The sequence below is a fragment of the Ranitomeya imitator genome, chromosome 2 (genome assembly GCF_032444005.1).
Source record: "Ranitomeya imitator isolate aRanImi1 chromosome 2, aRanImi1.pri, whole genome shotgun sequence".
In the NCBI taxonomy this organism is placed as follows: Eukaryota; Metazoa; Chordata; class Amphibia; order Anura; family Dendrobatidae; genus Ranitomeya; species Ranitomeya imitator.
Window position 1 is genome coordinate 220,676,528 of NC_091283.1, and position 17,299 is coordinate 220,693,826.

Here is a 17,299-nt window from a genome sequence, read left to right on the forward strand (position 1 = left end):
GCGTGGGAACCGCAGCTCTCTGACCAACGGTAATGATCAGAGCCTGTATTTGCTTTCCTGTCATACAGATGACAGCATGGGAAACCCTCGATGTTTGGGCCCCACAGTCATGTTAATGGGTTTGAGTATGGGTTCTCGTACTGTTCTGGTACCCACACCAAACTTTTTTTTAGATGTTTGGTCATACCCGCAAGACCCGAACATCCACAGATTCATCTATCACTACTTATCATGTGTTAAAGAGAACTTGTCACTTGTCACATGAAAAAATGCTATTAATAGCATTCTGAACCTACACTGCAGCGGCACTTAGAGCCCCTCTGCTGGGAGGAAATTAACTTTATTCCTCCTGGCATCATTCTGGTTTCAGTCACGGAGGTGGCACAGCATGGCATTAGTCATTGCTCTGTATATAGTGAGTGCCTCTGGCACTGACTGACAGCCATGGGTAATAATGTTAATTTCCTTCTGGCAGTGAGGTTATAAGCATAGGGGCCGGGTAGGTTGATAATGCTATTAATCTGCACATTAACCCCATAACTGCATGTTAGTAGAGTTTTTTACACATGACAGGTTCTCTTTAAGTTTGGGTAAGATAGTGGGTATTCCCTACAGTCCTATGTAATAGATATCTGAGATATAGCAGCTGAATTGGCACAACAGTCCATTGACACATGAGGCCAGGTGACCGTAAGTTCATAACCTGGCTTCTCTGAACATCTCCATAGAGCCAGGTGACTGGTGAGTTCCAATCCTGGCTTCCCAAACGTATCCATGGGACTCAGGTGACCGATGGGTCCTAATCCTGGTTTCTCCAAATGTATCCATGGGTTCAGTGATGGTCAATGGAGCACATCTGTATTCTTTCAGCCAGGGCTGTGGTCCCCTAAGCTGGTATCCTGTAGAATGTCAAATCTGTGTCCCTTGTGATGGAGCCATGATGTCTTGGCTGCTGTCCTGTAGAGTGTTCCTGGATTGTCGGGGGGTGAGTTTAACTCTCTTTGTTTAAGTATTTAATCAATTTGCACAGTTTTTCCTACTCTGTTTTTCAAGTCAACAAGCTAGCTGGTCTGCACAATGTGTAATCAACATATTGACAAACATCTATTGTTCTATTACCCTGCGTCTTTGCCATTCAGGATAACATCACATTATGTTACAACAAACAGCAACTACAGAGTCACATCCAGTTTCATACAAACAATAACCTGTGTGTCTTGACCAACCAAAGAACAAACAGAATAAATTCAAAAGTCAACATAATGAATGGTCATTCTTAACAAGATCACCTCTTTTTGTGTCTGTTAAAACCCAAGACATGAAGGAATGGTACCTATGAAGTTATAGTATGTAAATGTTACCCTTTTTTACAAAACAGATCTATATACATAATTGTCTAAGGGGTACTTCCTTCTGTTTGTCTGTCCTTCTGTCACGGTTATTCGTTCGCTGATTGGTCTCGGCAGCTGCCTGTCATGGCTGCCGTGACCAATCAGTGACGGCCACAGTCCGATTAGTCCCTCCCCTACTCCCCTGCACTCACTGCCCGGCGCCTGCTCCGTAATCCCCACCGCTCACACAGGGTTAATGGCAGCGGTAACGGCCCGCGGTGTAACGCGCTCCGTTACTGCTGCTATTAACCCTGTGTGTCCCCAACTATTTACTATTGATGCTGCCTATGCAGCATCAATAGTAAAAATATATCATGTCAAAAATAATAATAATAAAAAAAAACCTGCTATACTCACCCTCCGCCGCCTTTCTCGCTCCTCGCCACGCTCCCAGGACCGCTCCATTGCAAGCGGCAGCTTCCGCTCCCGTCCCAGGGCTGGTGTGCGGCAAGGACCAGCCGTGACATCACGGTCATGTGACCGCGACGTCATCATTGGTCCTGCTCACACCAGCCCTGGGAGCGCAAGCTGCCGCTTGCAATGGAGCGATCCAGGGACCGTGGCGAGGAGCGGCAAAGCCGGCGGATGGTAGGTATAGCAGGACTTCATCGGGCTATAGGTGAGTATATGTTTGTTTTTTGTTTTTTTAAAAGTCTCTATACTACGTGGCTCTGTGCTGGGCAATATATTACGGGGCTCTGCTATATACTATGTGGCTCTGCTATATACTACGTGACTGGGCAATATACTCCGTCGCTGGGCAATATACCGTACTACGTGGCTCTGCTATATACTATGTGGCTGGGTAATATACTACGTCGCTGTGCAATATACTACGTGTCTGGGCAATATACTACGTGGCTAGGCAATATACTACGTGTCTGGGCAATATACTACGTTGCTGGGCAATATACTATGTCACTGGGCAATATACTACGTGGCTGGGAAATATACTACGTGTCTGGGCAATACACTACGTGGCTGGGCAATATACTATGTCACTGGGCAATATACTACGTGGCTGGGCAATATACTATTTGACTGGGCAATATACTCCGTGACTGGGCAATATACTACGTCGCTGGGCAATATACTACATGGGCTAGGCAATATACTACGTGACTGAACAATATACTCCGTGACTGGGCAATATACTACGTGGGCTGTGCAATATACTACATCACTGGCCACAATATGCTACGTTGCTGGGCAATATACTACGTGGCTGGGCAATATACTACGTCACTGGCCAATATACTACGTCGCTGGGCAATATACTACGTGACTGGGCAATATACTACGTGTCTGGGCAATATACTACGTGACTGGGCAATATACTACGTGGCTGGGCAATATACTACGTGGCTGGGCAATATACTATGTGGCTGGGCAATATACAACGTGACTGGGCAATATACTACGTCGCTGGCCAATATACTACGTCGCTGGCCAATATACTACGTGGCTGGGCAATATACTACGTGACTGGGCAATATACTACGTGGCCGGGCAATATACTACGTGGACATGCATATGCTAGAATACCCGATGCGTTAGAATCGGGCCACCATCTAGTCATTAATAATTGACAAATAAAGACATGCACAATACTTTATTATTTGTAGCTGAAAAGGTAATAATAAGAGGTCACATTGACAGATATGGTTTAAAAATTGATACATGTACCAATAAGGTGGAAGGTTTTGCAATATAATTGACCATATTGGATTTGTTTTCCCCAATAGGAGATAATTGGCCCCAGATGTACCTGCTAGATATGTATCTCTCTTCAATATGGCATTACACTTTCACAATCAGAAGATATAAGAATGAATGTTTGTGCGAGTGTTTAGAAATAGAGCTGTTGGTTATATATAACCTTTGAGTCCAAGGATCATTGCATGGGAAACTAAGGTAGGGGTGGCGAACCTATGGCTCATATGCCGTCATCCCAGTAGTACATTATCCGGGGTGTAACGATCATGGTCACAGAGGGTGTGGCTGCAACTGGGCAACTGCAGAAGGTGGGCCCACCGATGCCAATTTCACCTGGATGTGCATTTGAGGATGCACATTCAGATGAAATATATTGCAGGACAGAGACGCACTGGCTCCTTGTGCTGCAACACGCACCGCTGGTCAATCACAGGCCAGCAGCAGCCGTCAGCTTGCCAGTTACATGCGGTACATGGCGGTGACGTCCTGTGCTGTCCTTGCCAATGCACCAAAGACAGCTGCCGGCTCCTGAAGAGGACACCGCTTGGCATGAGAGGAGGGGATGGTGAGTAGAATTGTTTGCTTCTTTTTAAAATATGCTGGAGAAAAACGGATGGGGCCCAGGACACTGGACATTATAAAAGCATGGGTGACATTATACCAGAATCGGAATATTATACCACAATGGGGACATTATACCAGTACTGTGTACATTACAAGAGGCTGGGGACATAATACTAGGATGGTGGACATTATATCAGTATTGTGTACATTATACCAGGATGTGGACATTATACCAGGATGTGGACATTATACCACTATGAGGATAGTGTACTGGAATGGAGACATTATTACAGAATGGGGACACTATACCAGCACATGGGACATTATACCAGCATGGGTGACATTATACCTGAATGGGGATATTATACCATTAAGGGAACATTGTACAAGGATGGTTGAACATTATACTAGAATGGGAACATCATGCCAGAATGGAGATATTATACCAGAATGAGGACATTGTACCAGTATGGAGATATTACCGTATAATAGGATGGGGATATTATAACAGAACGTGAATATTATTAGTTATAATTGAGTGTGCTCGGATAAGGTGTTTTCCGAACATGCTCGACTGCTATTAGAGCATATTTGCAAGTGAAAAAGGAAAACCGGTCACAGGAGCGCAGAATAGAGGACACAGACACCAGTTTTGGTTGAACCACAACGCGTTTCAACGGCATACGCCATCTTCTTCAGGTGACCTGAAGAAGACGGCGTATGCTGTTGAAACGCGTTGTGGTTTAACCCAAACTGGTGTCTGTGTCCTCTATCCTGTGCTCCTGTGACCGGCTTTCCTTTTGCACTTGCAAGCAACTTCCCCCCTGTGGGTATCCGGCTGGAGCGGCGGAGTTTGGTGCTAGGACTGGCTGAATGCACCGAGTAAATAGAGAGATGTTATTAGGTGCGTTCGCAGTCCAGGGTCCACCGTGCAGGAGAGAACCTGCTGCTAACAAATGGCAGTGCTATATGGTGGTGGAAGCGAACTCTGTTATGTCACAGGGCCGTGGTACCGCACAAAGAGCGTAAGCAAGGAGTCACCGAACTCAGTCCCAAGACTCGGCATTTGAGTCCGTCTAGGCTACTTGCGCTCGACACCGCTACTGGGTGTAGGAGATAAACTGAAATAATAGTTTTGAGCACAAGAGAGCGAGCTGTGCCGTACTGGCAGACGCCAATAACCACCCAGACTTGGGTTAAAGAAGCGCTCTAATGGCGCGTGGCACCGCACTGGCGGTCACAGCAGTAGACACTGTTTCTTGTGTTATAATGCTGACAGTTCAGCCGGGTGCTAGATGGCAGGCTTACACTATATGCGAACAGTCCACGTAGTAAATGGGGTGCTCACAGTAAGTATAGGTGCTCTGGAGAAATATAAATAGTCTATAACGATGAACTCCGGCACTCAAAAATCAAGTTCATATAATTTCTTTAATGTGAAAGTGATAGTTTTCCATCACAAAAACATTCCATGATCAGCAAACTTCATACGATGTCATAAAAAGGTATGAACATAAGAATTTCTGTTTTACAGACAATAGACACAACGTTTCGGCTATATGCCTTTTTCAAGTTAAGCCTGTGTTATGTAGGAGAAGTCACTGTAGACAAACGTTATACTCATATGAAGATAGCTTGAAAAGAGATAAATCCCCCTTAGGATAACAGTCCGACGGTGCAGCTGGTAGAGCTGTAAGGCATCCGGAACGGATCACGGTGATCCCCACGTCCTGGACTATCGGCTCCTGCTGCCTTACAGCTCTACCAGCTGCACCGTCGGACTGTTATCCTAAGGGGGATTTATCTCTTTTCAAGCTATCTTCATATGAGTATAACGTTTGTCTACAGTGACTTCTCCTACATAACACAGGCTTAACTTGAAAAAGGCATATAGCCGAAACGTTGTGTCTATTGTCTGTAAAACAGAAATTCTTATGTTCATACCTTTTTATGACATCGTATGAAGTTTGCTGATCATGGAATGTTTTTGTTATGGAAAACTATCACTTTCACTATATGCGAACAGTCATACGATAAGGAGGGGATGTTTAAAGAACGACTTGCACTCATCAACAAACACACGTATACAAATGTACACTAGCGCATGGCTGTGCGGTCATGCAAACCTTTTATAGCTGCAGCATGTACAGGACCTTCCCAGAAGGACCAATGGGAGGCTGCCACAGAACTTGAGCACCTTCAGGACCTTCCTGGAGGACCAATGGGATTTGCTACAGTATCTGAGCATGTGACCCTCGATCTCCAACGAGAGATCTTGCCCCAGGCATGCTCAGAAAGGGAAAAGCAGGACTTAGCCCCAAAAGCATCTTCTCGCCGCTGCCCAGCACTGGCTTCAATGGCAGAAGCTGGAAAAGCAGCAGTAACCCTTTGCACAGAGTGAGACTGAGCAAGACGCTGGGACCGATGTTTCCGCTGAGCAGACTCCACTGCGGCAGAAGAAGAATGGGAGACCACAGCGGAGATGACCCGAGATTCCCCCTGTGCAGAGGTGGGAACTCGACCCCTAACATTCGGGTGCCTATCCTCTCCCCCTGGGACCCCTGCCAGCGCTCCACTAACAAACCGCTAATCATTGTTACAATAGAGCATATTTGGCATGCCCAAATACTACAATATGCTCGAGCCAATGTGGTTGCATGTCTTGTGGCTGTTCAACAGCCGAATCATATGCAGGTATTGCCTGACGAACAGGGAGAGCAGGAGCACCTAATGAGTGTATTCATTAGCCGGCTCGTGCGTTGTAAATAAATAATTTAAAAAAATGGCATGGGTTCCTCCGTATTTTTGATAACCAGGCAAAACTCATAGCTGGGGGCTGCAACCCTTAGCTGTCTGCTTCAGCAAGGCTGGGTATCAAGAATAGAGGAATCACCACGCCATATTTTTTAATTATTTAAATAATTTTAAAAAACGTTGTGGGGTCCCCCCCATTTTTGACAACTAGCCTTGCTAAAGCAGACAGCTGGGGGCTGGTATTCTCAGGCTGGTAAAGAGCCATGGATATTGCCCCCCAGCCTAAAAATAGCAGCCAGTGAGAGTTTACAGTGCTAATGGGGATCTCACTGAGGTCACCGCAGTTCAGCCCGGCTGGGAACGTAGCCTCAGTGACCGGAGGTAACCTCAATGACGTCACCGCCGATCATTGAGTCTGCGTCGCAGCAGCTAATTCACCAGCGGTTATCAGTCTGGACGGTTGCATCTTTGTAAGGGTGGTAGTCGTGGCAATGGGCTGTACGGTTCCCTCACCCTGGTACTCCATAGATAAAATACAATGTCCCTTTGGCTACATATGCAGCATGCACAGCAGAACACTTACAGTCACTGTCAGATTTCCCTCGGCTGCGGTCACGCCGACTTCACATTCATGAGCCCCATAAATCACTTCGGAGTTGAGGTCTTTTTCAAGCACATAAATTTTACTGGACAGCAGTGTATTTATCACATAGGCAGCACAATTTTTTATTATTATTATTATTATTATAATTTATTATTATAGCGCCATTTATTCCATGGCGCCTTACATGTGAGGAGGGGTATAAATAATAAAAACAAGTACAATAATCTTGAACTATACAAGTCACAACTGGTACAGGAGGAGAGAGGACCCTGCCTGTGAAGGCTCACAGTCTACAAGGGATGGCTGAGGATACAGTAGGTGAGGATAGAGCTGGTCATGCAGATTACTGCAGGTTGTAGGCTTGTCGGAAGAGGTGGGTCTTCAGGTTCTTTTTGAAGGTTTTCATGGTAGGTGAGAGTCTGATATGTTGTGGTAGAGAGTTCCAGAGTAGGGGTGATGCACGAGAGAAATCTTGTATACGATTGTGGGAAGAAGAAATAAGAGGGGAGTAGAGAAGGAGATCTTGTGAAGTTAAACACAGAGCCAACTTCTTATCTGCATTCATCACACAAGCAGCACAAGTTAAACACAGAGACATCTTCTTATCTTTCCCTGCCTTCCAGGCAGCCTCGTTTCTTCCTGTCAACTCTGTCTATATCTTTGCAGCCTCTGTCTATATCTTTGCAGCCTCTGTCTCACTCTTGCTCAATATCTGACCCACTATTGGACAATCCCTGTCTCTCTTCTGGACAATCTCTGTCCCATTTGTGCTCCAGGCCCACCAGCTTCCTACCGGTCCCAGGTCCAGTTCCAATTGGGAAAGGTGCCAGGATCGCTGTCTCAGCTCCTCTTGCCCCGATCTTTAACCCCAGATCCTCTTCAGGTTGGCTTCTATTCTTGCTGGTGACTGCCTGCATGACTTCCAGCCTGGTGCCCCTTTCTTCCATAACAGCTCTATCCCCATGGCTGTCCAACTGTTCACTTTCACTGCTACAATTTACCCTGGGCAAGGCTGCCCAGGCTTCTGCCTCTAATCAGGAAGTGCCTATCCTATACCTTCCTGCTTTGTGCTGCTCTGTTCTGTAACTCCTCCCATCTGCTTAACCTCTAAGCTGCCTGTATCTAACACTTCTGTAAATTCTATACTATCCTATCTCTATGATGCCCCCCTTTATTCTAGTCCCCCTATGGTTCTAAATTGTCCCTAAGCTTACACACAGTATATAACAAGTGCATCACATCACAGTATAATAACATTAGGAAACCACACATTACATTAGTAACAGGGTGATTGATGTGACACATGTGCTCAGTGTTCAGGAGAGAGAAGGCATGTGAGGGTCCCCACCACCTTCTTACATCTTGGCACCGTCCAGGTTGAAAATTGTTTTTCCCCCGAACATGAATTATTTTTGTTTTCTTACAGAAGATGAGGGCTTCGGTGGAATTAGGCTTTAGGTGAGTATAACTGCGTTTGTGATTTTTAAATAAAAAGGTAAAACTGTGTTTTGTTTTACTTCAAATAAAGGACTTTATTCTGGCTGTATCTTTATTTACCATACAACTATAGGATTAGTAATAGATAGTTGCCTTATAGATGCCTCTTCATTACTAAGCCGTGGGCTTGATATCACCAGACAATGCAAAGGTGACATCAACCCCACAAATACTAACCACACTTGCCACCACTACATAGCAAGTGAGAAGAGCCAGGCAAAGAGCCAGAATTGGCACATCTAATAGATGTGCATTTTCTGGGCAGCTGTGGGCTACTATTTATAAGCTGGGGGGGGGCAATATCCATGGCCTCTTACCAACCTGAGAATACCAGCCCCCAACAGTCTGCTTTAGCAAGGCTGTTATCAAAAATGGGGGGGACCCGACATAGTTTTTTAAATTATTTAAATAATTCTAAAATACAGCATGGGGACCCATCTATTCTAGATAACCAAACTTTTTGAAGCTGACTACAGAGGGTTGCAGCCTGCAGCTGTGAGTTTTGCCTGGCTGGTTATCAAAAATACAGGGGAACCCATGCTGGGTTTTCTAAAATAATTTATTTACACACAGGCGTTGGCTAATGAACACTCCCATCAGCAGCTCCTGCTCTCACTGTTATTAGCGACAGCCAGTGTCAGATGGTGGGAGCTGTACTCCCATCAGCTGACAACAGTGACCGACAGCTGACTGACAGTCGGGGATGATTTCACCTCCAATCAGAAGTGGTGTTTGCCGCGCTGTCATGCACATAACAAACACCTGGTGTCCGGGCAGCCGAACCTGAACAGTAACATGGACTTCCTGATGAAGTCCATGTTCGGTGTCCATTCATGAACAGTAGGTGTTCGGTACGGATGTCGAACTTTACTGTTTGGGTTCGCCCGCCCATCTCTAACAATAACCAATAAAAATAGATTATTCATTTACATTTTTTTCTAAAATTTAAATGTTGAATGCTGATCTCTGGTTTTCCAACCTTGTTATAAAAAATAACTAAGAACATTAAAGGCAAATTTTCACTTACCAGGAATAATAGTGCCTAAACCCCAAAAGTCATTTTCCTTCTTAAACAGACTGTATTGTACTTCAACTCACAATGCAATAATTATATTTTACTGATAACTTTTACTGTCACTTAATTGACTGTATTGTTCATATTCTGTTTAGATCACATCAGTATGCCCACAGTGCCACGCGTGCCAGTCTCAGTTAAGGCAACTGCCTCCTCCCACTCATCTGCGAATTTCCCCCTCTCAAAGGGCCCAGCTCCTACACCCCATAACCTTTCAGAGGACAAGGAGCCTGTCGGTTTGTGCTACCTCAACCTACACGACAAGGAGGGGAGAGATGTCAACCAAAATCTTGTTACAGAAGAAGCCAGGCCAAGAACAAAATCTGATCCCACACCCAAAGGGACATCCAACCAACATGGAACGGTGGGGATCAAGGATTCGCCCGAGGTCAGCAGGTCCCGTTCCTTCACAATGGATACCCAGGTGAAACTGGAGAGCACCCAATTCTATTGTGACTCCTGTAAGGCCAAAATAAAGAGCCAGTTGGGGGGAGGTGACATGGATGTGAAATGTAAAAACCCGTGTGGATCTTCAACCTGTAGGGACAACATGGTTGATCTCATATCCTTGCCGCCTCCTGAACATATGAAAAATAAAGAGGAAGAGGAGGGTGAGGATGAAAGAGAAGGTGGATCAGATGAAAGGGAGACCTGTGAGACAGCAACTCTTTTGCCTTCTGCAGCACCACCTCCCCCAGGATTTGGGGATAACAGTTCAGATGAGGAAGAAACCAAACAAATTGATGTAAAGGGTCAGGAAAAGGGCAGGGAACATCTGAAAGGAAACATCAGGGAACATCAAAAAGACAGTGTGATGCCAGTATGTGGATATGAGGAGTTACCAGTCACCTTAATTGACAGTGTCCAAACACGGACTGTCAAAGATCATGCAAAAGAACTTGATGATGCTCTAGTTTCCACTCTTCAAGCTTTGGAGGCTCTTGCTGCTTCTGAGGACTTTCCCAGTCCTGCAGCACAACCAACAGCAGGTATGTTGTGTTACTTTGGCCATGTCAAAATATATACGGTAATAGTAACCTAAAAGATGATCAGAAACCTTAATCTTGTAGCACTTTCAAAATCTGTAATGTTTACCATATACAGTTGCTTACTAACTTTCTAGTACTCACAATAAACCAATCAAACAAGAACTATTTAAATAGCTCAATACACCTAATAAGTGGTTTCTCCACATTAAACACAAAATACCAGTTGAACTTACAAAATAGGTTTCGAACTATATTTGTAGGAAAATTCAACGCCTTTGTTAAGGCCTTGTTGTATCGTTTTAGTTGTTGGTGCAAGGTATCAATATCTTCTCTTAACTTTTGGACCACGCTATTGACATATCCATATCATCACCACCAGAACCACCATAAGAACATGAATACATCACCAGAATCACCATTAGTTCATGAATATATCACCCAAATTGCCACCAATACATTAATACAGCGCCAGAGCCACCATCAATAAATGAATACATCACCAGAATCAGTACATGAATATAGCACCGGAGCAACTAATGGTACTTGAGTACATTACCATAACCACCATCAGTACATGAATACAGAAATAGAGCTACTCAATTATATAAATACAGCACCAGAGCCACTATTAATACTCTCTGGCTCGAGTTGATTGTACAACCTGCTCAGAGCCACTGATTGGCTGCAGCGTTAATCAACATGACATCAGCAATGCAGACAATAACAGACACCAGGAGCTGCAGTGGAGACTTAATAAAGCAAGTTTGTTTGTTTTTTAAAAACAAACCACAGGATGAAAGCATGGGTTTTCCAAAGCAGAAAAGACCCTTTAAAGTTTTGCACTGTGAAATGTATTCCCACTGAGCAATTCATCAGGTAGTGTGGATAATGGGAGTTGGACTCCTAGCTCTAAAAAAAAATACGTAGGAAAACTGCCAAAATGTAAGGTTTAATATTCTACTGAATTGAACTCCATTGCAAGTGATATTTCTCAGATTAAAATACACAAATTGCCTCTTCAGAGAGGACGAGGACTTGAACTCTGTTTTTACTGGTTTTGATTGATGATTTTGGATGCTACATGATTTAATTGCACAACTGCATGGGGCATTTTGCCTTGCATTTTCTACCTGATTTACATCCTGTGGTTAATTGTACTTATTTGCAAAAAGTTAATTACATTATTAGTCAGTATACAGTGGGGCAAAAAAGTATTTAGTCAGTCAGCAATAGTGCAAGTTCCACCACTTAAAAAGATGAGAGGCGTCTGTAATTTACATCATAGGTAGACCTCAACTATGGGAGACAAACTGAGAAAAAAAATCCAGAAAATCACATTGTCTGTTTTTTTAACAATTTATTTGCATATTATGGTGGAAAATAAGTATTTGGTCAGAAACAAACAATCAAGATTTCTGGCTCTCACAGACCTGTAACTTCTTCTTTAAGAGTCTCCTCTTTCCTCCACTCATTACCTGTAGTAATGGCACCTGTTTAAACTTGTTATCAGTATAAAAAGACACCTGTGCACACCCTCAAACAGTCTGACTCCAAACTCCACTATGGTGAAGACCAAAGAGCTGTCAAAGGACACCAGAAACAAAATTGTAGCCCTGCACCAGGCTGGGAAGACTGAATCTGCAATAGCCAACCAGCTTGGAGTGAAGAAATCAACAGTGGGAGCCATAATTAGAAAATGGAAGACATACAAGACCACTGATAATCTCCCTCGATCTGGGGTTCCACGCAAAATCCCACCCCGTGAGGTCAGAATGATCACAAGAACAGTGAGCAAAAATCCCAGAACCACTCGGGGGGACCTAGTGAATGAACTGCAGAGAGCTGGGACCAATGTAACAAGGCCTACCATAAGTAACACACTACACCACCATGGACTCAGATCCTGCAGTGCCAGACGTGTCCCACTGCTTAAGCCAGTACATGTCCGGGCCCGTCTGAAGTTTGCTAGAGAGCATTTGGATGATCCAGAGGAGTTTTGGGAGAATGTCCTATGGTCTGATGAAACCAAACTGGAACTGTTTGGTAGAAACACAACTTGTTGTGTTTGGAGGAAAAAGAATACTGAGTTGCATCCATCAAACACCATACCTAGTGTAAAGCATGGTGGTGGAAACATCATGCTTTGGGGCTGTTTCTCTGCAAAGGGGCCAGGACGACTGATCCGGGTACATGAAAGAATGAATGGGGCCATGTATCGTGAGATTTTGAGTGCAAACCTTCTTCCATCAGCAAGGGCATTGAAGATGAAACGTGGCTGGGTCTTTCAACATGACAATGATCCAAAGCACACCGCCAGGGCAACGAAGGAATGGCTTCGTAAGAAGCATTTCAAGGTCCTGGAGTGGCCTAGCCAGTCTCCAGATCTCAACCCTATAGAAAACCTTTGGAGGGAGTTGAAAGTCCATGTTGCGAAGCGAAAAGCCAAAAACATCACTGCTCTAGAGGAGATCTGCATGGAGGAATGGGCTAACATACCAACAACAGTGTGTGGCAACCTTGTGAAGACTTACAGAAAACGTTTGACCTCTGTCATTGCCAACAAAGGATATATTACAAAGTATTGAGATGAAATTTTGTTTCTGACCAAATACTTATTTTCCACCATAATATGCAAATAAAATGTTAAAAAAACAGACAATGTGATTTTCTGGATTTTTTTTCCCAGTTTGTCTCCCATAGTTGAGGTCTACCTATGATGTAAATTACAGACGCCTCTCATCTTTTTAAGTGGTGGAACTTGCACTATTGCTGACTGACTAAATACTTTTTTGCCCCACTGTACATTATATTAACACAAAATATGAACATTTATATACTATTTATAGCTTTCTTAAAATAAAAATGAATATTTTTGCAACCATGTTTTTTTAGTCACTGAATATGCTGTTTTTCCAGGTCTCATTGTCCTCGCAACCATTACTCCTGAGTCGTCCCTTGATTCAGGTCATGAAACAAACTCCTCAGAACTCACAGATGTTTCCGAGATGGTGACAGCTATGAAACAGCATCACAACACTGCCTACTTCTTGGCCCAACACCTTAACAAGGAGAGTCTGCTTTCTCGAAAGGATCTCCCATTCAGAATACAGACATGTACTGCTCAGGCTGTCCTCTCCTCTCCTTACTCTTTAGGTCACTTGGACACAAGCCCTTTGTTAAAGCCTTCAGTTTTACAACAGCATTTCATTGGGGCCGGCCTTCAACAAGAGTCAACAGATGCAGCTTCAAATTCACTGTTTCATTTAAATAATGAAGTATCCACACACATATCTCCTGAAAAATCTATGGAAGACCCTTGCTTTACCACACCCTTGAGGACCACAAAAATCTCACAAAGTGTTCCAAAAAAGAGTACAGGTTCTTCCTCAGCTTTCACTGAAAGCACTGTTGATGCAACTTTGTCATTGCCAACAGAAAATGGCCATAAGAAAGGTTCTACAATTCAAAAGGATAAAGATCTAGGAGAAAGTAAACCCTTACTAGATAGCCATTGTGATTGCCGAATACAAGGACATTCCTCCCCAGTAATATTGGGTGAGAGAAGTAATGGTGGACATGATGTGCTTCACTTATCTCCAACAGATGATGAGAGACTCCATGCTAAAGCTTGTTCTGCCAAGACGCTGGAGGAACAGCGTCAAAGCCAAGCAATAGTTGAAAAAAAGGAGGTCAACAAATCGCAAGTAGAAAATATAGTTTCACCAAACCTGAACAAAACAAAGCAAGAAACAGGTGAAAAAGGTGTCAAAATGGAGCAAATCCCTTCTGCCTCCAATAGCCTCTTGCATGCACGAGACAACGCAAAAATAGCAGCCAAATCAGACATTGACATAGCATCAACCTTAAGAATATCTGAAAAAGTGCCTACTCCAATTCAGCTAGAAGATTGTGATGCACCAGCTAAACCAAGAGCTCGAGCCCCTTTTAGATTACGGAAACTGTTTTCTGCAACATTCCCCACGCGTATGAGACGAGAAACAGATGAGCGCCAAGCACAGCTGCTTAAGGTTAAGCAGTATGAAATGGAATTTCTTGAAGAACTGCTTAAGCCACAGGGTAAAATAAGTGGTCAACGCAGTGAAGCTCCACCCTCACTGGTACCTGGACGATGCTCATGTCAGGTACGTAGCAGTCCTCTTCAAAAAGTTCCGGGAATGTCTCGTGAACAGAGGCGCAGCTGTGATTGTAAGCGTATTATAAGAGGTATACGTGTTCCACCTAACACTGTTCTTGAACCAGAGCCAAGAAGCAAATCAAGAGTGCCTGGCACAGGACCTACAGGAATTAGACTTGTCCGTTCTTCAAGTCTTGAGTCCCGGGGAACAGAAAAGATGTCTTCATGTATTAGTTCTTCAACGACACATGATGAAAGTAATGTGCTTTTTACTAAGTTACCGGTAAAAAGCAATGTAACTGATGGAGATAAAAAGGAAGCTCCCAAAATTCCTCCTCCTACTAAATCACAGAAGAAAGACAGTGAACCATCGATGCATAAAACCAAAACTGTAGATACAACAGGGAGCAAGGAGGAAACAAAGAATCCAGTTATTCTTCCACGGCAAGGAGACATTATTTCTGTGCAAACCAAGTTGCCTGGAGAAGAAGGGTCAATTACAGGGGAAAAATGTTGTTCTTTTCGTCATTGCTTTAACTGCCGTAGATGCTTATCTGCTGATGACAACAATGACAAAGATGAATTATCATACTCCATTCCAATGCAGATACTCCCAGGGATGAGAATAAATTCAGATAACACACCTGTTTTAAGTCACACCCTTCAAGTCCTGGATGCTACTGTATGTAGTGGCTCAGAAGATGTTCAAACCCAAGAAATTGATCTCCGCATTGCCACTTTTGAGGGCAGTCTTGCGAAAGTTAATGCATTACGCGGACGTTCTTACTCCCTACCTGATGGCTTCATGTCAGTTCAACTTGACACCAGTGAACTTCTCACCATTTTGCGCCAGTGCCTGGTCAGCACTGAAGCTGGAGCACCTAAGCTTAATTCAGTGCATTTGAGCAAACGCAAACAAGAATTAACATTGCGTTTTAAGGAATTCAGGGCATCTTGCAGAAGAATGGCTGGAGTGGATAAGAATCCAGAACATATGTTAACAGCGGTGACTTCCAGCTTTCAGGTTCTTTGTGGCTTGATTGAGACTTTCGTAAAACTGGTGTTTGTGATCCGATCAGAAAGTCAACGTCAGGAACTGTTGAGCAAAGTAGAAGAAGTGGTGAGAAATTATACGTTCTTGCTCAGAGCAGCAGAGGAATCCAGTGCTAGGACAGCTGGACATAGTCATACTGTGGTGGGCCAGTTAGCCAAGCAATCTGCTACAGTAGCTACAGCGGTTAGCACCTTTTCCCGATCTATAAAAACCCTAATGAGCAAGTAGTGTAGAAAGCTCCTTATATACTAAACGTGCTTGAACTTATATGAAAATTCTAAAAAAAAAAAATTATCCCTTTTGGATACTACCAGCCTTAATATGCCTACGGGAAATTGGAGTTTTGGTAAGAGATTCTTAAGTGCTTATGACTGTATAATATCGATCAAGTCCATCAACGTTCTTTGGTGACTCGAAATCTGTGTCACTGTGCCACACCGACACGTCTGATTATAAAACATCAATAATAGAATTGCCTCTGTACATAGCTACCATCCCACTGTGATTTTCTTGGTTCCACAACTTTCCCTTTCTAATACGTAAGGATTTTTGTAGCGAAAAAAAAATCCCCCCCCCCCCAAAAAAAAGGAAAATGTGTGGAGCATGCGTATATTCCTTTCAAACTTTGAGCATGAGCATAGGCCAAAAATATATATATATTAAATAAAAGTTTTAATTTAATAAGTCTATTTTTCTACTAATGTACGTATTTAACATTCAAAATGTAAAATATTATTATAAAGAACCGTCATAGCAATTACCGTACCTGCTCGTGACCTTAGCAGACTAAAAATGATGTATAGGCAAAATAATGGCTGTGATACAAAGTGAGTATTCTATGTGTGTAGTATAGTAATTGCATCTCATCCGATGTGGAGCAGCTCCGACAAGCAATACAAAGTGCTTGGTTGTATTACTATACTAGTGACTGACCTACAAGCCTAATTGCAAACTCAAGCTTGCCATTAACTAGAGACTGTAGTCCTACGACTGGGCTACAGTCCCTATTTCTACCAATTTGTCGACTTTTGGGGACAAACATGGAGGAATCACTAATTGATGGCCAGCTTGGAGTCAGTCAACTAACTTCAAGGTTCAAGCCTCAAAAATGTTTCTTAACTTAAGGAATATACTTCTATAACTGGATAGTAATCGTCACAATGGGACCTTCAATGTTTTTTTTTTTTTTTTCTAACAGTATATTCGTATAAATGTGCCTACAGTTCAACTTTTCCGTGTGATATGATCACGTCAAGCATAACAGGGAGGGTAGCTCGATTTCTGCCCTGTCCAAGTCTTAGGTTTTAAAAGAAAAAAAATGTTACTTGAGATAATTATAAAATAAATTCTAAGAGTACTATAAGATAATTATAATTGTAAGATAAAGATCATTTTTCCAGACCTCCATTCTTCCTGACACATTCACACTTTCGCCAAAACCAGAACTGTGAACTGTAAAAATATATTTGTTAAAGGGATTCTCCACTTCTTTAATATGAAAGACTTTATTATGTAACCTG

At 43.2% G+C, this 17,299-nt stretch overlaps 1 protein-coding gene across 1 annotated transcript in view; it reads left to right on the forward strand.

The window, feature by feature from the left end:
* FRMPD3 (FERM and PDZ domain containing 3) overlaps positions 1–16,147 on the forward strand; it is a 427,262-nt gene extending 411,115 nt beyond the window's left edge. The window contains exons 16-17 of the mRNA XM_069748624.1: positions 9,697–10,590; positions 13,507–16,147. Of these exons, the coding sequence (XP_069604725.1) occupies positions 9,697–10,590; positions 13,507–16,007 (3,395 nt within the window). The 3' untranslated portion in view covers positions 16,008–16,147. The remainder of the gene's footprint in view (positions 1–9,696; positions 10,591–13,506) is intronic.
* Positions 16,148–17,299: the final 1,152 nt, after the last annotated feature.